General features: G+C 41.7%; 1 protein-coding gene across 1 annotated transcript in view; it reads right to left on the reverse strand.

Annotated features, from left to right (window-relative positions):
- Positions 1–24188, reverse strand: part of LOC117549729 (collagen alpha-1(I) chain-like) — a 44172-nt gene that overhangs the window by 13608 nt on the left and 6376 nt on the right. The window contains exons 3-46 of the mRNA XM_034221812.1: positions 24102–24149; positions 22567–22620; positions 22377–22424; positions 22048–22212; positions 19532–19630; positions 19244–19309; positions 19072–19152; positions 18682–18732; positions 18261–18422; positions 18084–18164; positions 17936–17980; positions 12558–12680; positions 11151–11453; positions 10977–11027; positions 10868–10894; positions 10749–10775; positions 10580–10642; positions 10379–10483; positions 10236–10298; positions 10091–10126; positions 9951–10004; positions 9719–9790; positions 8584–8646; positions 8294–8365; positions 7941–7976; positions 7717–7833; positions 7467–7583; positions 7268–7348; positions 7114–7164; positions 6938–7000; positions 6767–6817; positions 6563–6589; positions 6413–6472; positions 6105–6176; positions 5817–5927; positions 5506–5622; positions 5293–5415; positions 5099–5194; positions 2705–2830; positions 2546–2611; positions 2354–2455; positions 2114–2254; positions 1770–1931; positions 1493–1639 (exon numbers count right to left, since the gene is read on the reverse strand). Coding sequence (XP_034077703.1) covers positions 1493–1639; positions 1770–1931; positions 2114–2254; positions 2354–2455; positions 2546–2611; positions 2705–2830; positions 5099–5194; positions 5293–5415; positions 5506–5622; positions 5817–5927; positions 6105–6176; positions 6413–6472; positions 6563–6589; positions 6767–6817; positions 6938–7000; positions 7114–7164; positions 7268–7348; positions 7467–7583; positions 7717–7833; positions 7941–7976; positions 8294–8365; positions 8584–8646; positions 9719–9790; positions 9951–10004; positions 10091–10126; positions 10236–10298; positions 10379–10483; positions 10580–10642; positions 10749–10775; positions 10868–10894; positions 10977–11027; positions 11151–11453; positions 12558–12680; positions 17936–17980; positions 18084–18164; positions 18261–18422; positions 18682–18732; positions 19072–19152; positions 19244–19309; positions 19532–19630; positions 22048–22212; positions 22377–22424; positions 22567–22620; positions 24102–24149 — 3825 coding nt within the window. The remainder of the gene's footprint in view (positions 1–1492; positions 1640–1769; positions 1932–2113; positions 2255–2353; positions 2456–2545; positions 2612–2704; positions 2831–5098; positions 5195–5292; positions 5416–5505; positions 5623–5816; positions 5928–6104; positions 6177–6412; positions 6473–6562; positions 6590–6766; positions 6818–6937; positions 7001–7113; positions 7165–7267; positions 7349–7466; positions 7584–7716; positions 7834–7940; positions 7977–8293; positions 8366–8583; positions 8647–9718; positions 9791–9950; positions 10005–10090; positions 10127–10235; positions 10299–10378; positions 10484–10579; positions 10643–10748; positions 10776–10867; positions 10895–10976; positions 11028–11150; positions 11454–12557; positions 12681–17935; positions 17981–18083; positions 18165–18260; positions 18423–18681; positions 18733–19071; positions 19153–19243; positions 19310–19531; positions 19631–22047; positions 22213–22376; positions 22425–22566; positions 22621–24101; positions 24150–24188) is intronic.

Consider the following 24188-nt stretch of genomic DNA (forward strand, 5'->3'; position numbering starts at 1 on the left):
GGAATAATTTCAACCACTTATTTTACTACTTGTGTTTTATTGTAGTTTGTTTAGATTTGTAACATTGGATATTCAATCAAAGTTAAACAGAGGTGCGGTATGACGTTTTAACATCGCTGTCATGATATTGTCCTTTGTGTTTCCTGTTTTATTTTGTATTACACTCTCCTTGTGTCTTGTCCGGTTATACTTCTTGTCTTCATGTTTCCGGCCTTTGTGATTGCCTGCTCCGCCTTCTTTCTACCTGTGTGTACAACCCAGTCTCACGGCATTTCGTGTTATAGTCACGACATTTAATCTATTGATTCATGTTCATCAACACGATTTTCCCCTTTTTTTCGTGTCACACAGAACGATATTGGTAGTGTGTTTCGTGCCTACACGTCTTTTTGTCCGGTCGGGTCTTGGAAGACTGGAAGCTGTGTGGTTCATAAAAACATGTTCTTACTCAATATCAAGCCATGATTATTGTTTTTATTTTAAATCGTATAATGTCTTTTTTTGCTGTCCGCGAGGAAAATAAATGGGGCTCAGAGCCTCAGAATACTGAAATCTGTCACCGGAAACAGACGTAGGCCTATATGGGACATTTCGAGCAATATTTGGATACACACCCACTGAACTGATTAGCCAAGATCCTCAGCTATGGTTTAGGCTCGGTGATTGGATGTTTTAGCCGCAATGCACATTGGGATATGGTGTTAATGCGATATGAAATCCGGAAAACATTTCGGAGTTTAGGATGGCCGAAGACACTACACTACCCATAATCCTCAGCTATCGTTTGGGACTACAGTCCCGTTGCTTGACAAACCCCGTGATTAATCTTCAAGCTCTGGGATTGGATGTTGGAGTGGCAGTGCGCCAAGGTTACGCCGAGCGTCAAACAGCTCTTTAAAATAGAACAAAACCACGGCAGACTATTCAAAACTGGACTCGAACGGGAATCGAGTACAGAAATACACATGCTGGCTATTGTGTTTCACAAAATGTTCTATGGGACGTCTCTACTGGGAACATTTTATTTTTTCCCACAATTAGAAGTTGCCAGTATTAAACACATTGATGTTATCAAATTTAAAACATATAATTAATACATGGGTGAAAATTGCTTGTGTCCATATTGGGCAGCATTAATATATGCGTTAAATATTTTAATGCAATTAATTCAAAAGATTAATTACCGCCGTTAACGCGATAATTTTGACGGCATTAGTAATAACCCTTCTGCCCTTGTGTTTTTGCCTGCCAGCTTTACATCTTCTTAATCACACCTTTAGCTATATATACCGGCTTTCCTTATGTTCTGTGTTTGGGACCTAAAATGTTCAATACATCCTGTGACAGTCGTGTGGACAGCGGAAGACAGTGTTGCCAACTTGACCATTGTCTTGCTAGATTCAGCTACCTTTGTGGTACTTCTCAGTACAATTATTTCTTAAAAGCTATTGGCTTTTTAAAACAAAAGCACATAAAGCTCATATTGACTTACATTTGATGTATTCCACAACATCCATGATATTTTCATGGGAGCTAGCCAATTGGCTTTGTCCAGGCATTCCAGGAAGTCCAGGAGGTCCTGGAGGTCCTTGAACAAAATGTTCAGAGTTTCCAGCAACACCACGGAGCAGATCGTGGGCTGCATGAAGGGGACAGTACAGTTCAATAGCGCTCAGGTAACTATTAAAATGGTATTATATTAAAAGCAAGGTTCAGGTATTGACCATTTAGTGATGAGGTTTACACTAAGCTTCCTCTAAATCACCTACATTTGATGTAATCCGTTACTTTGACAGCCATGCTGGAGTAGTCACCAGTATCCAGGCTGCTGTCCCTTGTGCCAGATTCACCTGGCTCTCCCTTGTGTCCTGGGGGTCCAGGAGGGCCTGGTGCACCAGGAAGTCCGAACATAGTTCCTCTCATACCATCACCTGTAGACAATACAGTATAACATGATTGCATTAAGGAGCAATGACTCAGCAAACATTGGGTCACAATATGTGACTTTGATGAAGACAGCTTAATGAAGTAACATTTATGTTGAGGTCTATGTAAAGATTGCACTCTTAATTAATCCCATGTATGTTTTGAGTGAGTATTCTTTTAAACTCACTGTTGATGTATTGTTGTTGTTCTGCTGTGGGTGGTTCTCTGTTTGCATACTCAGCAAAGGAAACCAGTCCGTGGAGAACACTAGGGGGAGCCTCTGGTCCAGGGGGACCGGGGGGACCTGGTAAACCTCTAAACTCCACACCTTTGGTATAATGGTACATATGTGGAGGCAGAAACAATGTGAATTACTCAGATGCATCCCACATAAATAGCTTGAATTAATGTTGTTACTCAGACTTACTGTGCAGGTAGTCACGAATGTCGTTGCTAAATCCTGGTGGTCCAGGTGGACCGTCTCTACCAGGGATACCAGGGACACCTGGAGGCCCTTGAGGACCCACAACTGAATGAAGTTGGAAAAATAAAATTAACATGCATTCGCTTCAGAGAACTAGTAAATTGAATGACTATGGGTTCTTATTGTGTTTCTTACCTGGGTATGAGTCTCCAGGTAGCCCAGGGGTTCCAGGGGGTCCAGGGACACCTAACACCTGCCTATCTAGAGACAGACAGGATCCACATTCAATCAAAGTCAGGTTCTTTCATCATAACACCTCTTAAATGTAAACCTGCAGTTCCATCAAACCCTCACCATTCAGTAGGGTGAGAACACGTTCAGCCACCTCCTGGGTGTTGATTCCGTAGCTGCCCTGGCCCGGAGCACCAGGGGGTCCTGGTGGACCGGGGGTACCAGCAACATATCTCCTCACGTCCTCTCCTGGACACAAATAACATTTTGGCAAATATTTTCCAGGCTACGCTCTAAAGAGCTGCTGATTGTTCCTCAGTGAGAATGGGTAAGGCAGAGTAGCCTTTAACTTGTATTCTCTCTAATATACAGCAGGGAGGGACTCCATAGGTTTCAAAATAGAAGTTGGATTTTATAGGAGTCTATGAATAAACGGCACTACTTCTCACTTTATGTATCATTTCAGTTAACACTTAACTAAAGTTTAAGGTCTCAATCTCTAGTTTTAAAGGTCTCCTACTAAACTATTTTTAGGCATATATTTCAGGTCTCAGATATATAAAAAACATGTCTATGAAGTGTTTTGCTCAAAATACCAAACAGATCACCCATTCTAGCCATGCCTCATATCCCTCTATTTCAGACCTGTTACAAAAGTGCTGATTCTGGGTCTGTAGCTTTAAATGGAACTGAGCTGCTGCTGGCCACACCCCTTTGGAGCGCGCCTGCGAGCAGTGAGCTCTGTGAAGAGAAGGCTGTCTACCAGCTGAAACCAAGCCCCCAGGAAGTGCTCCGGACTCTCTGGAAAAAATGTGTTGTGTCTAAACGGCGGTACTACAATTTCCGTATCAGTCCGTGACGTCACTGGGTCCAGAAAGACTTTTTCCCATTGACTAACATGGGGAAAGTCTGTAAATGTGACGTCAGTAAATCAACAGATAATTTCTTTTAAACTAAATAAACTACCCAGTATGAACTATTTTATAGCCCTTATTAGAATCATTAGGTCCTTAACGGTCCCATGTCATGCTTTTTTGGTTATTACCCATCCCCTTGTGTGTTATGAAGGTTTTTATGCATGTAAACGGTCTGCAGAGTCACAAACCCTCAAAGTACACCCTGTAGCGAGTAAGCTCTAACACAGAAAAGACCTATCTATGCTGCCCCAGAACGCCTCGTTAGAGATTTCTCTTTTTCCATTTGTTTCTTCCGGGGACCGCATGACGTCATGCGCTCCCATTGACTTGCATAGAGCTCCCTGGTTGGTAATAGACGAGTTGGGATCGCGGAGAAATGCTCTCCGCAGACCAATTCTCACAGCGCGTTTATCAACCTTTTTCTTACTCAATATCAAGCCACACTTATTGTTTATACTTCGGCTGTGAGTGTTTGTGTGTGCTCAGGATGAGTTTCGCGCAGTCCCGCTGTATCGCCAACCCGGAAACCACACCAGTAAGTCAGCTCACTGAGCAGCGACAAACCGTTTAGGACAGAGAGTGAATACCGGTGAATACACATACTTTACAGAGATGCTGTATGAGAAACCAATGTGAGTTTGGAACATTGCACAATATAAATCTATTTTAGTAGACCTCAACAATGGAATTATGATCAGTAGAAATGGCCATGACATGGGACCTTTAAAGTTGTAAAATGCACTAAAAGCCCAATCTAGATTTATTTTCTCTCTCCATTCATTCTAGTGAGCCGAGAGTGGGAGCTCAGGGGGAGGGGCTTAAGGGGCGCATGCTCTGTGAGCGCACATACGGGTTCTTCTGCTCTGACAGCCAGGCATGATGGGTAATCTGTGACGTTTCGCTCTCTCAAAAGTTGGGCCATTTTGTCCTCATGCGCCAATGAGCAGCTCTCATAGGAAAGAACGAGACCCCGCCTCCGACGCTGTATCCAGTTCTTATTATACATCCATGGCTGAAACTCAGCTAAACGCTGCCGTGATTAAACGCCGTATTATGTTCCAAACCACATCAAGGATTATTTCTGAAACAGTATGGAGCTCAAATGCTTTTTCTCTTGCATGTTTACCACAAGGTCTATATATATCCTACTTCTTTACACATATTCTCTCCAGTACAGCGTTAGCTCTGAGTGTTAACGATGCTTGCTTATGCAAAAACAGACCATATTACTGAAAACACGTTGCACATTGTTTCTGATAGCAACGTTTCTGATAGGGGACGATAGGGCCGTGGGTGGATTATGCATTTTGCGTAATAGGTGACATTTTACGTATTTTTTTGTAGAGCATGTTTATTTGTCAATAATGGTCCCAGATTAAAATATACGATAAAAGGCTTCTGCACTAGATCAGGACTACCTTATTATTGATAAGTCTCTAGTGTTCTCCCTGTTTATGGCTTATAACTAATAGCTCAAGTCACTGTGACTACGTCCACTTCACATAAGCAGTGTAATACACCTCTTGAATGCCATTTAAATAATAATTTCTGCCATCTGCAATACAATTGGGGATTTAAACCACGCTCAAATGAGACTTACGTTGTAACACGTCGATGACATCATTGATAGAGATGGAGCCAGGAGGACCTGGAGGACCAGGAGGGCCAGGACTACTGTCATATCCTCTACCTTGGCCTAGAAAGGAGAACCATGTTACATACGTTTTCACTACTGTTAGAAATACCGCGGATTAACACACAATACAGGTCACATTTTGATGTAATTGGTCATACTCTGGACGTAGGCGATCACTCTGTTTGCCACATCATCCACCAGCCCGTCCCCTGTAGACCCTGGACCACCAGGAGGCCCAGGAGGCCCAGGGGGTCCTGCCAGGTACTGTCTGATCCCATCACCTGCATGTCAACACAAGGTTTCACATGTAGATCAATGGACGTTGCACTCTGTTTCATACAATCTTAGTGTAACATGAATAAATATCTTACTCTGAATGTACTCTGCAATGTACTGGCCCACATCAGGTGATCCAGATTCAGTTCCATCTCTTCCAGGAGCACCTGGTGGTCCGGGTGGCCCTGGGGCGCCTGGACTGAATGAGCTACCTGAAATGACAACAGGATCACTCAAATAAAATGTCAGACTAAAAAAGAAGAAGAAAAAAATATTAACATTAACACGGTTTAATTATTCAAAGTAGCTTTCAAAGAACTTTAAAATGCAGTTCATCCAAGATAAGTTGGGGTGAAAAAGTTAAGCATCCAAGTAGATGCAATTATTTTACAAGAAGACAACTTACTCTGAAGGTACTCTGCAAGGTACGGACCCACATCTGTTGGTCCACTTCCATCTCTTCCAGGCGAACCAGATAGTCCAGGCGGTCCAGATAGTCCAGGTGGTCCAGGTGGGCCTAGGATGACAACACCAGTCCACAATAAAAAGTCAAGAAAAAAATTGCAATTGAAAAAAAAAACTGCAACCCCAGGTCAAATGACTGCTTGATGTATGAAAATGTAAAGGTAATGCTATAGATCAATATATTTGAGGTGTGATGTATAAAATAGTCAAAATATTTGGCTTAGTGTACCTTTATGTCCATCGATCCCCTCTGGCCCCTCGGGGCCTGGTGGACCCTCAGGTCCCTTAGGTCCAGGCTGACCTGGAAAACCAAAACACTATTTTAAACAGCTTTGACAATGAATGTTGACTGACGGAATATTTTCATAACGTTTGAACACCACCTGGTTGTTGAAAGCCACAAAATGTATCTGATAATGCTGGAAAATGTGGTAGGTGGACATTTTTGCATGAATTATAGCTTGCCATCTATTTTGCAAACCCTTTCTTGGTCATCTTCTTTTCAACAAGCCTATGATCCAAAAGTTGTTCACATACCATGACCTGGTTTCCCTGCACTTCCTGGACTCCCTGGAAGTCCTGGTTGACCTGGTTCTCCTGAAACAATCACCAGTAAATTAAGATATGTTTGTTTTAAAAGTCTATACTTTATAGAGACTATGCATGCAATCTTTTTTAATTCCTTACCTTGGAACCCTTCTGGTCCTCGATCACCTAGAGTCAGAAACGATACGATAACAGAACATTGCTGTGAATCAGAATATCAGACCTGCCTCATTCTCCAATTAGTTTTGTACATTTTCATATGTGTGAATCCATTATACATGCCGTCCTATCAACACGTTTGTAAGAGACTTCTGTTTTCAAAAGCATTTCATTTACCCAACATACCTGATGGACCCAGTGGGCCCGGGGGTCCTGGTGGTCCAGCAAAAAAGGTTCCTAAGACAAACAAAAGAACACATCAAACAGGCTAAGCTAGTAAAGTAGGGGCTAAACATAACACATGTCCATGTGTCTTAGGATGTATAAAGCATCTGAAATTAGATTTCTTCCACTAACCTGAGGTAGGAACAAAACTGCCCGGCTCTCCTTTATCTCCTGGAGATCCAGGAAGACCAACTCCTGGGAAGAAAGCAAAAAAAAAAACGTTTTATGTTGACACTGTTTAAATTGTACTTTATGCTGAAGATCTAGTAATCTATTTACTTGTCTGCATAATGAAAGACACTTTTTACCTGGCTCTCCTGCAGGACCCCTGCGTCCAGGGGGACCCTGTTTACCCTCACCTAAACAAGAGTTACATTATTTGAATAATCATTCATTTCAACTAAGCACCAATCCTGATCATTTGGAAAGGCACTCATATCTTACAAATAGCCTTTCACTTACCAGAAGGACCTGGAGGACCACTTGCTCCAGCATGCCCTGGAGGACCTGGTGGGCCAGGCAGGCTAGCAGCTGAGGAAGGTTCTGTTAGAAATGAAAACATAGATGGTGAAGGTGCACATATTACTGCCAATCCCACTGTTATTATTGATAACCCCACTAAATAGTGCCAAGGTAAAAAATGAAAGACATATATACTCACTGTCGGTTCCGGGGGTTTCTGAACGTGTGACAGTCCCAGGCTCGCCAGGTTTCCCTTGCTCTCCCTTATCTCCCTTATGTCCTTTATCTCCTTGATCTCCTTGATCTCCCTTAGTTCCTAAATTATGATATCAATGTACCGTCACAAAAAAAAATGTCAACATGTTTTATGTATCTGCCATCCATCTGTCAGCTTTTGACCCATCGAAAAACATTTTGACTCTTAACATCGGCAGAGAGTTTAGATTTACCGGGTCGTCCTGGGAGACCAGCGGGGCCGATGGGACCAGACAGACCATGGGTTCCAGCAGGACCTGGAGGCCCGGAAGGTCCTGGTGGTCCTGGGATGGCAACAGCATTAGAGCCAGCTAGAAACAAAATGCAAGAGACCAGTTACAATTTACAAGACTTTGAGTTTTCCTAAGGTTTAAATCTAATGTCTAATTAGTAAGTATTGCTTTGCCGCTGTTCTTACCTGAAGCAATGATTTTACCAGGTGCTCCTGGTTCACCTGAAAGACAGTGTTATATTCCATCACATGATGAAACTTCCTTTTATAGATACAGTGTGTCAATAGTTGGATGTTTGATGAGGTTCTTAGTTCCCGGGAGTGTTGGCAAGGACATTTTGCAGCCATTTCTTTTTTATGCTTGTGGTGATTAAAAAAAAGGTTGTGAATGCGTGCATGCGCGTGTGCTGGTTTAAGTGTTTATCTTGACTCTCATAAACAGGTGTCATTTGAACCCCAATAAAAAACTAGGTGCATCATAAATTAGCAATTTACCTTCTGATCTCAGTTGAATTGTGCATAAAAATGTGTGCTAGTACCTCTGGGACCAACATCTCCAGGAATTCCAGGTGGTCCTCTAGCACCAGGAAGTCCATTTAAGCCTGCTTCACCTGCATAGGGAGAGTCTTGATTACATCTCAATATCTACCTCAAGAACAACTCTATATATTCTTGGACTTTTTTCTGGCAGCCATGATAGAATGTCATAGTAGTTGGTGAATACAGAATAACTCAGCTGGTGAGGATAATACAATATATTTCCCTCCAATCTTGTCATCTCAAGATTTTCAAATACATCATTAATATATTTGAAAATCCCTCTTCTCACCTCCACTTCCTTTAGATCCCTTTGGTCCTCCAGGGCCTTGTGGTCCAGGTTGTCCTGGTTCACCTTTAACAATACATGTAAAAACATCAAATACAGAATGTTAGTTTTACTTACGGTTAAAGGTAGGCCTACTTTATGTAACTATTACAACCCAGTCTCACGGCATTTCGTGTTATAGTCACGACATTTAATCTATTGATTCGTGTTCACCAACACGATTTCCCCCTTTTTTTCGTGTCACACAGAACGATTTTAAAAGCAATGTATTTCTATTGGTAGTATGTTTCGTGCCTGCACCACGTCTTGGTCTTGGAAGACCAGAAGCTGTGTGGTTCATCAAAACATGTTCTTACTCAATATCAAGCCACGATTATTGTTTTTATTTTAAATCGTATAATGTCGGACTTTCTTGCCGTCCGTGAGGAAAATAAATGGGGCTCAGAGCCTCAGAATACTGAAATCTTTTTTTAAAAATATTTTTTCCCTCTAAGTTGTTATTATTTGATGCAGGCACGAAACATACTACCAATATAAATACATTGCTTCTAAAATCGTTCTGTGTCAGAATACTGAAATCTATATTTTTTAAAATCTTTTTTTCCTTCTAATTTGTTATTATTTACATTGCTTTTAAAATCGTGCTGTGTGACACGAAAACAATGGGGAAATCGTGTTGGTTAATACGAATGAATAGATTCATTTTGTGACTATAACACGAAATACCGTGAGACTGGGTTGGATTGGGCCTACAGAGTGCAAGCATTCGTGAGCAACTGGATGCTGTCTACAGTTTATTGGCCACCGGTGTCATTGATAACGAGATTTAAACCTTAAGGAAGATTTAATTCTATTGCGTTTTAAATGAACATTTCCTTTGTAAGCTACAGTAATTAATAGGTTTCAAATTCTGTTGACACAAGATACATTTTTTTAATCGGACCATACTAATATACTTTAAAGCTAAACAAATTTGAAATAACATTTGTATTCTGTGCAAAAAGCACATACATTGCTTTTGAACCAATTGTGTTTGGGTTTAAATAGAACATCAGAAAACGAAGTTATGAGGGCTCTTTAAAAAGCAATAGCTGCTGTTCGAATCTTTATTCGTGATTGTGAATATTCATTAACACACCTGATATTCCACGTGCTCCCCTCTCTCCTGGGTCACCTTTGATTCCTGATATACCCGGTGTTCCTCGATCACCTGCATTAAAAACAATACGTGTCAAAGGCGCACTAAAAAAGTCGGTCTGAACTAAATTATTACATACAGTATAATATTAATTAATACTGCAGTTACATGATCTATTAGTCTCATGCAAAGACACCATCACTTCATCATTGTATGTAACTCTAAAAGGTACCAGGCGCTCCTGGGGCTCCTGCTTCACCCTGGAAACCCTTTGGACCTGGGGCACCTGCACACAAATGATTACAGATTCAACACATGACTGCCACTCTTAGGATTTAACAGATAAAATCAAATATCCATGAGAGTTTTTACCTGGAATTCCATGGGTACCCTGCTCTCCTGTAGAACCTAAATCAAACAAAGACATTCATGTTGAAGTGATTTGTACATGGTCTAACATATGCAATAACAGTGATATTGTCTTTAAATGTGATCCCTCTATGACTTATGACCTTACCTTTTGGCCCCACAGGCCCAGGAGGGCCAGCAAGACCGGGACGTCCCGCCTCGCCTTGAGTTCCTGCCAAAACCGAGGTCTTGTTATTATCAAAGATTTAACTCAAAGAGTAACTTGCGATAATTCAACTAAAAATGACCTACCTCTGTCTCCTTTCTCTCCCAAACCTGGTGGTCCAGCCTCTCCGCGGGAGCCCATTGGTCCATCCCGGCCCCTCTGGCCTGGTGGACCCTCAGAACCTTGTTCACCTGGTCACAAATTTGGAGAGACTCAGCCCATGTGTTCTTATTGCCAGTGTTTTTTGTTCTCAAATAACCAAGTCAACGATCTAAAATGAACGCTACCTGCACTTCCCTTTGGTCCCCTCGGTCCATCCTGTCCGGGGTGCCCTAACTGCCCAGGAGGGCCTATAGAGACAAGATATATGAATAGAACAAGATATATGAGTAGACAGGATCAAGCAGTGAGTTTGTCACAAGGAAATAGCTACAACACATTAGTTTTCAGTCTCACCTGGCAGGCCAGGAAAGCCACCGTCACCTGCAAAAGCCGGAGTTAAAGCCAGTATACAGCTTAATGAATGTCACCTATTGCTGAAGTTAAGAATTCATGACATTTTCTCAGTAGCTTACCTTTTTGTCCAAGCATCCCTGGATCACCTGTGAAGAAACAGCCAGCCTTTAAGATGGATATCAACAAAATATACATTTCCAAATGACTTAATAATTTGTGCAAACATGCCTTTAGGTCCTGGGTCTCCTCTCTCCCCTTTTAGTGAGTATGCAAGTGAATCTGAAAATAGAAACATATTTTTTAATGTGAATCAATATACAGTATATGAACAAGAAGTTGTTTCACTGCCACAGGGGTTGATTTGTTGGTAATATAACTGATTAGTGTGTTATATTTCTGTACCTCTCAGAGCATCAGAGCGGAGTTCAGTCCTGACCAGATGCTGCACGGTTCTCTGCAGGGCGGCACTGTCCTGTCCTGGCCCACTCCCAGCACCTACTGCAGGCCCAGCTGCCCCAAGGTTGATCCCATTGTCAGAGCGGGTCAGGGTAGACCCAGCAGAACTCCTCTCGATGTACGTGGAGTCCAGCGGGTCGATGATGTTGATGCCAGAGGCGGCCGAGAGGCGGCTGGACCTGGCTGAGGCCGTGCCAGTGATGGCTTCCAGAGCTTCGACGCGGTTCTGCAGGCGTTTCACTTGTTCACCTGTGAGGCCAGAGAGATGATTATTGATATTGTTGGAGCCAGTATTTTCTTTTTATAAGAAAGGCCACCTAATCGTTAGTATAAAAGACTAAAATTCCCACGACGTCTCCTCTAAAGTGACAGTGATTGGCACCCTGTTAGAAAGACGCCGTCGAGACACCGTTTTTCAATTACCCTTTCAGTTATCAAGTTATTAAGCATTAACAAAGAAAGAAGTTGTTTTTTATTTTATTTGAGTTTTGCCTCTTTGTTTTGACTATTGTAAAGGCCTCTTTTCTTTGTTGAATGTGTAAACGTTTGTTATTTTATTTTGAGCAAACCCATTGTATAATATCATCCCACCATTGGAGGCCAAGCAACTCATCAACTGTAAGTAACACAAATATAAAGGAAAGAAAACGAGTAAAACATGTCTGTTTAAGGCGTCTAGTGGCTTGTAGGGCTGAACGATTAATCGATTTTAAATCGAAATCGCGATTTTAAATGATGCGACTTTTTTTTCTTCTTGTGTGTCAGTCATCCACACCAATCAGAAGTGTCAGAAGCACAGGCTCCACATGCACCAGCCATTGTTAACCAATCAGAAGTGGCCCATGATAGTAGGTGATAGACAGATTGATCCAATCACCTGCCAAGTATTTTTGAAATACTTTTCCAAATGGCTTCCAATGGAGCTTTCCTAGATGGTTTGGTGAAACAAACCATCTGAGTCAGGTTAGTAATGCTCCATCACGTGTTTCTATTACAGGGTGAATCTTAAACTGAAGCTTGACTTTAAAGCAACCCAACTGAAGTTTCATGTAAGTTTAGTTCTTTCACTCGTAGCTCGGGCTGCGGGGGTGCTAGAGACGGGAGTACGTTGATGCGACCTTCCTAGCCGGAGATATGGCCGCATTTTACAATAAACTTCCGTTGGGTCGCTTAAAAACAAATATCGCAAATCGAATCGCAATATTTGTCAGAAAAATCGCAATTAGATTTTTTCCCAAAATCGTGCAGCCCTAGTGGCTTGATAGAAAAATAAAGAAGGAAGCCACGACAGATATGTAAATAATTTTGACTGACACGCATGGAGGTCATGCAAAGAGAGAATGCACGTCTTACCCAAAGCGATGAGTCCAAAGAGGAGGCCGAGGAGGAGGAGCAGGCTGAGCAGGAGGCCCAGCAGCCACTTCCACCAGCTGCAGCAGGAGCAGAAGCTGAAGACCGAGTCACTCTCACTGATCTCTGAGAAACAGACACACAGGTTCACATTTCTGTCCTCTTTGTATTGTTTCTGGAAGACAGGACCCGTTAGTAAAATAAGTAATGATTAGTTATCAACATTTTCTAAGCTTATACAGTAGACCCCTTATTGTATCTTATATTTGCATAAAATAATTTCTGCTTTATTGCGAGAGTTAGATGAGATTATCGATAACACTTATATTAATTTAAATGCAAAACTAAGCCAGGAACAGATTAGCTAGACATTAGCCAAGACATAGTTGTCTTTACACTTTCAGTTTCTGCACATATTATACAAATAAGATGTTAATTATTGAGTTTTTTGAGGTGCTGGTTAGCTTTGGACAGAGTCAGACTAGATGTTCCCGCATTTGTTTCCAGTTAGGCTAAGCTACATCTCTCCTGGCTGTAGCTTCATACTTAGCCTACTGCGGTGGCTGAGAAGTGCAATCGACAATTACAAAGTGTGAAACACTTTAACAAAGCTTGAAACAAATTTACATTTTATAAAACAAAATTACATTCGCAAACACTTTTGCCAAAGAAAAAACGATTTAACATTAACAAAAACAAATTAACAAGATGCGAAACACTTTTACAAAAGATGAGACAAATTTACAAGTGTCGAAACACTTTGACAAAACTAGATAATCAAACCGGAAAGGGAATGCCCATCATACCAGAAGTGACGTGCAAGTGATTGACACAAACTTAAGTTTGTTTTGGTGGATAGACCGCCGGTACCTATGGACGGCACGAGTGTGTTTATGGTCGTTAAACATGTTTTGTCCGTTCTGTGGAAACCACCTGGGCCGAGTGACATGGTTTTGCTCATCACGATATACTTTCTCGTGCGCAAGAGATACGTTCTCGTGCACACGAGAAAGTTACATGTTCGCCAAGTAGGAAGTGGAGCTGAGCCTTTTGCTGTGTTTACCTTCATTAGACAGCTAAATAGCGACTGCAGGCGGCTTCGTTATAGCCACACACCGCGACACACACACCACACAGAACACACACACACACACACACACACACACACACAACACACACACACAACACAAACACACACACACACAACACACACACACACACACACAACACACACACACCACACACACACACACACACACACACACACACACACACACACACACACACACACGCACACACACACACACACACACACATACACGCACACACACACACACACACACACACACACACACACACACACGCACATCGAACTGCCCGATTATTCCCCCTATTACTCGTTTTATGAAAGAGATGTCTGGTCCACAAGGCGCATGACGTGTGTGTTTGTGCTCTGCTCAGCTCCGCTGTGTGTGTGTGTTCGGTATGTTTGTGTATATCCGACACCAGCATTTTTTTCAAATTACCATGAACAGTAATTACAAACATCTGGCCAACTCCATAGGTATAAGTGTGTTCCCAAATGAAATAAATGTGTTCAATCTTAATCTCGATGTAGTGCTCAGTGCTGTCGGAGAGCACCGGAACACTGCGGTGAACTTAGCCGTCTCTCGCGTTTGCTTGGTCAAATCAGCAGCTCTTCAATTGTGAATGCGCGACTAATCGCGCCTTTACGTTAATCGACCGAGAAGCGGCACTGACGCTACAAGAGTAAAATAATGCATGTTTTTGTGCTATATTTGCGATAAAAATACGTTTTACCAGAAGTTATTAATACAACTGACACTGTTGGACTCAGTACTAGTTTGACTGCTACCAACAATACAATTAAGTACTTTTACTGTGTACTTTTTGGGTAATACTTGGTTAAACTCCTGTCCTGAGTACAATAATTCATAGTTCATATACAATACAGGAATTATTGTACTCAGGACGGGAGTTTCACCAAGTATTGATAAAAAAGAACACAGTAAAAGTAATTGATTGTACTTGTGCTAGTAGTCCAAGTAGTGCTGAGTCCAACAGTATCAATTTCGTGTAGAATATTTTGCAAAAAATAATTGTATCCCTCATCAAATATAAAAAAGTACACAGTAAAAGTAGCTCATTGTATTTGTTGTAGTAGTCAAACTAGGACTGAGTCAAACAGTGTCAGTTTTATTAAGAACTTATGGTGCAAATTATTTATATCGCAAATAAAGCAGAAAAAACACGCCTTATTTTACTCTTGTACTAGCGTCAGTGCCGCTTCTTGGCGATTACCATAAAGGCGCGATTAATTGCGCACTCAAAAATGAAGAGCTGCTGATTTGACCAAGCAATTGCGAGAGACGGCTGAGTTGATCGCAGAACAGTTGTTGTGTCAAATGATGCACCCCCGTCGTGAAACGCACCCCCTGGCCTGCCATAAAAAGCGCCCCCCAAAAAAAGATGCTTCTATTAATCCCACCCTCAAGCACTTTGGAGGGTAGTTGTAGGACTCAGGGTCGGCGTCATGGGGGGTCATTCGAGGGCCACCCCCCCCCCCAAATGAGTCCCTGTGCCCCCCCCAACGCAGGGTGGGCAAGCCTTGCCACTTTGCCGTTTTTTTTTTTTTTTTTAATCATAGAAGTGAAAACGTTTCCACTAAAGGTTTTTTGTGTGAAATACGTCAGAAATAAAGAATACAAATATAAAACACAGCCTGAGGTGTGCTCACTGCTGCTCTCTGATTGGTGTGTTGCTTGACCAATGACCCCCGACTTTTGTTTTGTTATCATTACGTGGCTGTGTGTTTAGATGAAAGCCCAGTGGCGATCTGTTAAACTGATTATACAGTAAAGCCATCGAAAATAATATGATATACAGTACAGTACAAGTAGCCTACTTCTGGGTCTCTGTGTTTCATTCAAGCTCGGCTCTGTGTGTGTGTGGCACGATCGCATTTTGTGAGTGCGCGAGCGGTAACGTGGAATGTTGTTGTTAGCATCTGGTTAGCTAGCTATGCTAACGGATATAAAGAGCTGTTTCTACACCAAGGTGGAGGAGAGTCCTCTCCTGTCAGACTGAGAGGATCGTATAACCTCAGCTCAGTGAGGTAAGGACTCTCTCAGTGTTTAGATAGTTCACTTTAGTGTAAGTTATCTCAGTGGGTCTCAAACGGTTTGGTCACCATTTATGTAAACAAGTATTTGCGAGGAACACATGTATATGATCATTAGCCTATAGCCTAGTTATGAAAAAAATAAGAGAATAAATGAAAAACGGGTATGAAATACTATAGGACAGTAATACACGAATACAGTTTAAAAGGGGAGTGATTAGTAAAATATCCATAAAGAAAAAGTAAATCTGTGTACAGTTCTGTTTCATATGAATGCTGAGAGATGTAGGCTATCCATAGATCTCTTCATTTTGCTCTCAAAGTGCACCAGATTGATGCATTTAACTTCAATATTTTAAAAATAATCTTCCCGGGGGAGCATGCCCCCAGACCCTCCTAGAGGACGTTAGGTCCACCCCCACCTAAAACATGTTCACATGGATAGGATACAAAATACATTTGCACACTTTTTATATGGTGGCCTATGTCCATATGTTTCTGTTTTGGTGGTTGTGCCACAACCGTGCATGTATGCACAAGTCATAGGTGCGCTAGGAAATAGCACATACACCCCTCAATGTGTGTGAAAGACAATAGACTTTACAGCATGTTTTTTTTAATTGAAGTTGCGTTGGTGTTTGTGTTTTGGTTGTTGACGGCAGTGTGTGCCCCCCCATGGTAAATGATTGCCCCCCCATTCGATTTGTTCTAGAGCCGACCCTGGTAGGACTAGTACCAATAAATGGAGCAAGTTTAATGTATGTGACACATGTATTGTCAGAGATAGCAAGGGGTGCATATCGTGGCAACCAGGCCGTTCATAAAAAGCACCACCCAAAATAAAAAAAATTATATTAATCCCACCCTCAAGCACTTGATGTAAAAATAAACTATACATTGTAAAGCACAAGTACAAGCAAAAGTATACAGACAGGACGTCACAATTAAATAAAAACATATATTAAATAAAAAATGAACTGAAAAATAAGTGACGAATGAATGCAAAATCCAGGATTCGACAACCCAACCATCAAAAAGACAACATAGAATAGCGGACTATACATTCAAATGCGCGTTCCCTTGTCAAGGGGTGCATTTCACGACGGGGGTGCATAATTTGACACAACACCGGAACGGACGACACTATCTTAATATATTCTGAAAACAAATGCCAGTGTCACACACACACACACACACACACACACACACACACACACACACACACACACACACACACACACACACACACACACACACACACACACACACACATGCCCTGGTGACCGGACATCTCCTTCATAAATAGAATAATAAGGCGTAATAATCGGGCAGTTCGATGTGTGTGTGTGTGTGTATGTGTGTATATGTGTGTGTGTGCGTGTGTTTGTAGAAGTGTGTGGGGCTATATAACAAAGCAGCCTGCAGTCACTCTTTAGCTGTCTAATGAAGGTAAACACGAACGTATCTCGTGCACACGAGAAAGTATATCGATGAGCAAAACCATGTCACTTGGCCCAGGTGGTTTCCACAGAACGGACAAAACATGTTTAACGACCATAAACACACTCGTGCCGTCCATAGGTACGACACATAGGTACCGGCGGTCTATCCGCCAAAACAAACTTAAGTTTGTGTCAATCACTTGCACGTCACTTCTGGTATGATGGGCATTCCCTTTCCGGTTTGATTCTCTAGTTTGTTAAAGTGTTTCGGCAAAAGTTAAAGTGTTTCGGGAAATGTTAAAGTGTTTCGAGACTTTTACATTTGTCTCAGTTCTTGTAAAAGTGTTTCGCTAATGTAATTTTGTTTTATAAAACGTAATTTTGTTTTATAAAATGTTAATTTGTCTCTAGCGTTGTAAAAGTGTTTCTCATCTTGTTAATTTGTTTTTGTTAATGTTAAATCGTTTTTTCTTTGGTAAAAGTGTTTCGCTAATGTAATTTTTTTTAATAAAATGTAATCGTGTTTTTATAAATGTTTTATTTGTTTTAGAAAATGTAAATTTGTCTCAAGCTTTGTTAAAGTGTTTCACACTTTGTAATTGTCGATTGCACCTCTCAGCCACCGTAGGCTACAGATGTCAGAGTTGTATCTTCTCATATTTTCTACAATGTACATTTTTTTTTTTCTTCCATATCTAAACATTCAACCTACATCATGTTTGATCTTTAAAAAATATTATTAGGTAATCTAGAGAAATAATATAGAAAGAAAGTTAAAGTGGGACTTTTTACAGTACCTGCGTAGGTGGCTTTGTCTTTTGTGGCCACTTTTAGGGTTGCAGCTTTAAAAAGAAAACAAATGAAAAACATTGGAAACAATTACATGCCGAGCAACAGATGTAATGTATGTGATGAATCATGAGGACAATAAGTCTTGTTGTCTACATTTAGTATCTGTTCCTTCCTCCATTGTGCTGGATGATAACTTCTGTTTCTCTCTCTGTAGGGAGTCCCCAGAGAAGAACGCTAAAAGACAACAGTACATTATCAGTTTTAATACAGAGGAAAAATTATCATCCTTGGTGATTTTTTAATATATCAGTACTAAGTTTTTAGTATTACCAGAAGTAGTAGCATGTGCAGTAGACATGAACTGCTTCCCTGTGTCTTTGGTCATGACCAGCCGCTCCGTCTCCTTTTTCACAGGAGCATTCTCCTTCTCTATCAGCACAAACTTAAAGTCTTTGCCTGGGCTCTCATCATTAATGGGACTGCTGGGTCTCACTGGGATTAACAAAGAAACAACCATTAAAACTCATATGATGGCCTATTGAGTGCAGACATTTTTTAATTACATGTGATTTAGAAACAAACAAAAAAACAATTATAGTCACTTTCCTATGCCTAATACTAAATCATTGTATTTACTATACTCTTAATGAATTTAATGTACAGTATAATTATGTTAAGGGTCAAACAAAAGGGGGTAAACTCTGTTTCATAAAGACAAAGCAATTTTTAAACACTAATATCTATCCCTCACCTGTGGTTGTGCCGATTACAGTACCAGACACATTTTTCTGGACACCATAAACTGTGAGGAGACAAACAGGCACGGTAGAAAGTAAAACGGGTTTGCTCAAAAATGTTCTAATAATAAAGCATATAGAACACATTGTTTTTCTCTGAGACTCTCTGCTATGTTTCCTTATAAGAGTGGTATTTTGTGAAATTATTTTGTTTGCTTATATAACAGTTTTTTCATGAAACTCACATGATGTAATTAAAAGATTGAATATTGACATGGCTATTTGGGGTTTCTTTTTGTAGATGAAGGCCCCTGGGCCTGTGGGTGGTAGGCCTGCTCAGTAATCCATCCATGGCAGTACAATATTATCTGGTTATGACAATTAGAAGGAAATCCCTACTTTACCTGTTTGTGTGTTGGCTCCAGTGGCAGAGAAGGCCATGGGGCTGGTAGTGGCCAGGTTATTCTGAAGACCATACATAGGAACTGAGATAGAGAGAGAAACAACATCTACTGTCAGTGCCCAGCTCAGGATATGAAACCACAGTGGGCTTTGACATGACAGGAAGAGAATTACCAGTGCTGCCAGCAGAGAGTCCACCGTTCATCGATGGGGAGCTGAGGGTCAGGTTGTTCTGAACTCCTGCACAGACAGAAAACATCACACATATATCACAGTTGGCTAAAACCTAAAGCATCAATTCATGCCTTATTCACCTATAACTACCATCTTACATAGACCAATGATGGACCTCAGGTCAAGTCTATTTATGTCATAAATCACATAGTTTACCTCTGCTAAAGTGAATGGTGATATGCAAAAGTGGTACATCTAGCAACAGGTGGCTGATGTTATTAGACTGACCTGATGAGTAATGGGTGGATGTAGCCGACAGGTTATTGGGGTTAGTGTTATAACCGTAGCCACTGCTCCCACCTCCGGACCAAATGCTGCCATAGTGCTCTGGTAGGAAAAAGAAAAAGGAATGTAGAACATGTACTAAAAATGAATATAAAAAAAGATAATTTGTATGAATTGTGTTGAAAACCCTCCTGTCTATGGTCTTGACTCTTGAGAGAGGCGGGGCTTAGCTTCCACCTACCAGGCCACACCTGAACTAATTTAAGGCGTTCATCAGCCCTGTTCAACCTCCTTCCTGTGTCTGAAGCAGCATGCTGCGTCACATGTGCTCTCCTCACATGTGCTCACCTCATCCGTGGACAGTTTGATGCATTCTTTGAGTAAGTCGTTAACATGGTTTATAGTTATTGATGGCTTTGTTTATGCTTACTATGTTAAAGCAACATTTCTTTTGATTGAACCTTAGTGTTCTGCTTTCCCTGATTGCTATTATTGTGTTTATATCCTAGCCTTGAAATCATCTTGTGACAGTCAACAACACTTGTGAAGGAAATAAACGGCTCTCATCTCTGGTCCAAGGCAGAAGCACTTTAGGCAATTCTCAAACCCAGCTTGACCCTCTACCCACTCCTCTCCTGAAGTCCTACCTCCCCGTCCTCTGCCCCTATCTTGCTAACCTTTTCAACTCCTCGCTGTCCCATGGAACCGTCCCCTCTGCTTTCAAAACTGCTGCCGTTACTCCAATCCTCAAAAAACCTGGTCTTGATCCCTCCTCCCTCACTAATTACCGCCCCATCTCCAACCTACCATTCCTCTCAAAAACTCTTGAACGCATTGTAGCCAAACAAATTCACTGCCATCTCCAAACCAACCAGCTTTATGAACCCCTTCAGTCTGGATTTCGTCCTCACCACAGTACAGAAACTGCACTCGTCAAAGTCCTCAATGACCTCCTCACCTCTGCTGACACTGGTTCCCTCAATATTCTCATCCTGCTCGACCTGAGTGCAGCCTTCGATACCGTGAGCCACAACATCCTGCTCACCCGACTCAGGGACATTGGTATTGAAGGTATTGCACTCAGATGGCTCCAGTCCTACCTCACTGAACGATCCCACTTCATCTCCCTCCCAAACCACTCCTCTGCCACAGCTTCAGTCACCCAAGGCGTTCCTCAAGGATCAGTACTTGGCCCCCTCCTCTTCATCATTTACATCCTCCCCCTCGGTCAGATACTCCGCCACTTCAACCTCGACTTCCACTGCTATGCTGATGACACTCAGATCTACCTCAGCACCAAATCCCTCCATAACCCACCCCTTACCCACATCGATTCCTGTCTGACAGCTATTAAAACTTGGATGCAACATAACCTCCTCAAACTGAACAGCAACAAAACAGAACTCCTCCTAATTGGCTCCAAATCCACCCTCAGCAAGCTCACTAACATCACTCTCACCATCGATGGCACCATTGTTTCCCCCTCCAATCAGGCACGCAACCTTGGCGTAATCTTTGACCCCACCCTCTCCCTCGAACCACACATCCGCCAAACAGTCAAAACCTCATTTTTCCACCTCCGCAATATTGCAAAAAATCCTACCCTCTCTCACCCGCCCCGCAGCCGAACGACTAATCCATGCCTTCATTTCCTCCCGCCTCGACTACTGCAACTCACTTCTTTACGGGATCAGCACTACATCCCTCAACAGACTCCAACGGGTTCAAAATGCAGCTGCCCGTCTCCTCACGCATACCAAATCATGGCATCACATCACCCCAGTCCTCAAAGACCTCCACTGGCTTCCTGTCTCCCATCGCATCAACTACAAAATTCTGGTCCTCACCTACAAAGCACTCCACCATCTGGCCCCCCCTTATCTCACAAACCTTCTCACTCCTTATCAACCCCCACGGTCCCTCAGATCCACCGCAGCCGGACTCTTATCCATTCCCACATCCACACTCTGCAGCTTTGGGGACATTGCCTTCTCAGTGGCAGCTCCTAGGCTCTGGAATTCCCTACCCCAAGATCTCCATGACTCTGAGTCCCTCACAGTCTTTCAGTCCCGCCTCAAAACACATCTTTTCAACTCTGTCTACCCATAAGCCCCCCCCCCCCCTCTCAATCAACTTCCTCTTGACTGCCTTTTTATTTTTTACATACTTGTTTGCCTGTCCTTGTTTGTCTACCCTCCCTCATACTGTAAAGCGTCTTTGAGTTGTGAAAAGCGCTATATAAATAAAATGCATCATCATCATCATCATCAGCTAAATAAGTTTTCACAAATTATATTAGAATTGTTCAAGGTCTACTATGACGGATTAAGAGGGATATATTGGCAGAAATGAATCACCTGAAAATAACTGACATTATTATTGTTAACTGAGAAGGAGCCTCTCTATCTTCATAGTAAGCGGGTCCTCTTCAGAAATATGGTATTCATTTGGTTGCAACGTGCAGCCTGACCACTAGATGACACTCAACCCTACACAATAGCCCTTCAAAGATAACAAACCTGGCATCTGATTGGCTGAACCTGTGGTGGCACTGTCAGACATGGTCCTAGTTTCAACGCTGGCCTTCTTGGGGATAGGCAGCGTGTTGTTGGGGGAGCGGGTGGGGCTGGTGCTGGTGGAGTGGTTTCCTCTCAGCAGGCGCTTCACGTCATCCAGCTCCGTCCCTGTACAGCCGAGCTAACAGTGAGCCTCAAACAGACAACCACCCTGTGCCTAGTTTCATTATACACACAATTTAATATATATTTCTCGAGTACATTGTTCTGTCATAAAGACATTCTCTAGAATCAGAAATTGGATATGCATGACAGTAAAGAGTCATACTCACAACTTGCTGGAGGAGAAGCACTCTGAAGTCTTGCTCTGATTTCACTCTCTAGACAAAGAGAACAGTTGTAGATCTAAAATCATTGGCACTTTAATGTAATTTCATAATTTGTAAATTGGAGGAGGAAATTGTATTAATGTGTATTTTTATGCATGTTTTATGAACTAATGTGCCAGAGCAGCCAGCGTACCTCTGCTCTGAGTTCTCCCTCTGGTGGCAGAGCTAGAAGCTAGACTTGAAGTGCCTGAAAGAAAAACAAACAGAGTGATTGACATTTTGAATATATCCATACACCCCAGCACGTGCACTCCGCTCTGCATCAGCCAAACAGCTCGCTGCACCCTCACTGCGAGGGGGACCCAAGTTCCCATCAGCAAAAACACGTGGGTTTGCTATCATGGCTCCAAAATGGTGGAATGAGCTCCCCATTGAAATCAGGACAGCAGATAGCTTACACACCTTCCGGCGCAGACTGAAAACTCATCTCTTTCGACTCTACCTCGAGCGATATAATTACTAACAAAGCACTTATATACTAACAAAGGACTGGCTTATCTAAAGCCAGTTGAGTAGCACTTGAAATGTTTTTGCTCTATGAAACCTGATGTACTTATATGATTCTGTTTTCTTCAAGTTTGGATCTTCTTGGTCGAATGCACTTATTGTAAGTCGCTTTGGATAAAAGCGTCAGCTAAATGCAATGTAATGTAATCTTCACATTCCCAAGTTCCTGAGGTACCAGTTAAGCCCCATGGGCTACTTTCCAGTGACCCAAAACACAACATCTTGCAAGAAACAGCGTCTAAGAGCTTCTTAACATTTAACAAACTATGAATGTGTCATACCCACTTAATGGGAAGAAACGCAGCTATCAGACAATATTAACATGTTTTAGCTAAACGAAACACCAGGGTAATAACAAAGGCTCTGAATTAGCCCTGAGCGAAAACATGCTAACGCACTTAGCACAGAACTCACGGTAAAATACCCTTATTACTTATCATATCTGCACAAACAAGATATCGGTATAGGTTAATCCAATGTGTCTGAAATGATTACTGATAATCCATCTTCATATTTATGTCATTAGCGGAGTTTTCATATATAGCTGCTATGATAGCTACCAGAGTGTATGATCGCTTCCGGGTTTGGGCGTTCTGGCTATGCATCACTCATTCACCAATGGGTAATGTTTAGATGGATATTAGGAACATCCCCTCCATTCTATTGGCTCTAACAGTTAAAAAGAGATGTCAATCGTCAAAATCGACCGAGGGGGGCCAGAGATTATGGAAATACACCCAAATGACCCCAGAAGTGTTTTTTTTAAACCTCTTTAAAAAGGTCAAATGTCACTTGTTTTGCATCAATCTTGATACAGGGTACTTATTATATGTTATAGTTTGGATTCCTAAAGCTTTTAGTCTACTATCCCATCATTCAAGGGTGGTTTTCACTATAAGTAATGTTTTCTTTTTGGACGGACACTATCATTAAACATTTTTTTACTATGTTCAATCTGAATTTACTTTAAAATAAAAAAATTCTATACTGTATTGATTCTGACTTTTCTACATCCAACTCACAGGTTTATCATTGCTTTGAGAACAAAGATGATTAATTTACCCCTTTTAGAAGTGAAGTTATAGTCATTCGTTCTGGGAATGTCATTTTCGAGCCTGAGGCCTGAAAAACAGGCTCAGGGCTTAATTAAGTGAACCTTACCGTACTCCTTCCTTTTGTACTCTGGAGAGGAGTTTGTGCTTGAACTTTCTGAAACATAATGAGAAAGAATTTACGATATTATCCTTC

This window comes from Gymnodraco acuticeps, unplaced genomic scaffold (assembly GCF_902827175.1).
Source record: "Gymnodraco acuticeps unplaced genomic scaffold, fGymAcu1.1, whole genome shotgun sequence".
NCBI lineage: Eukaryota > Metazoa > Chordata > Actinopteri > Perciformes > Bathydraconidae > Gymnodraco > Gymnodraco acuticeps.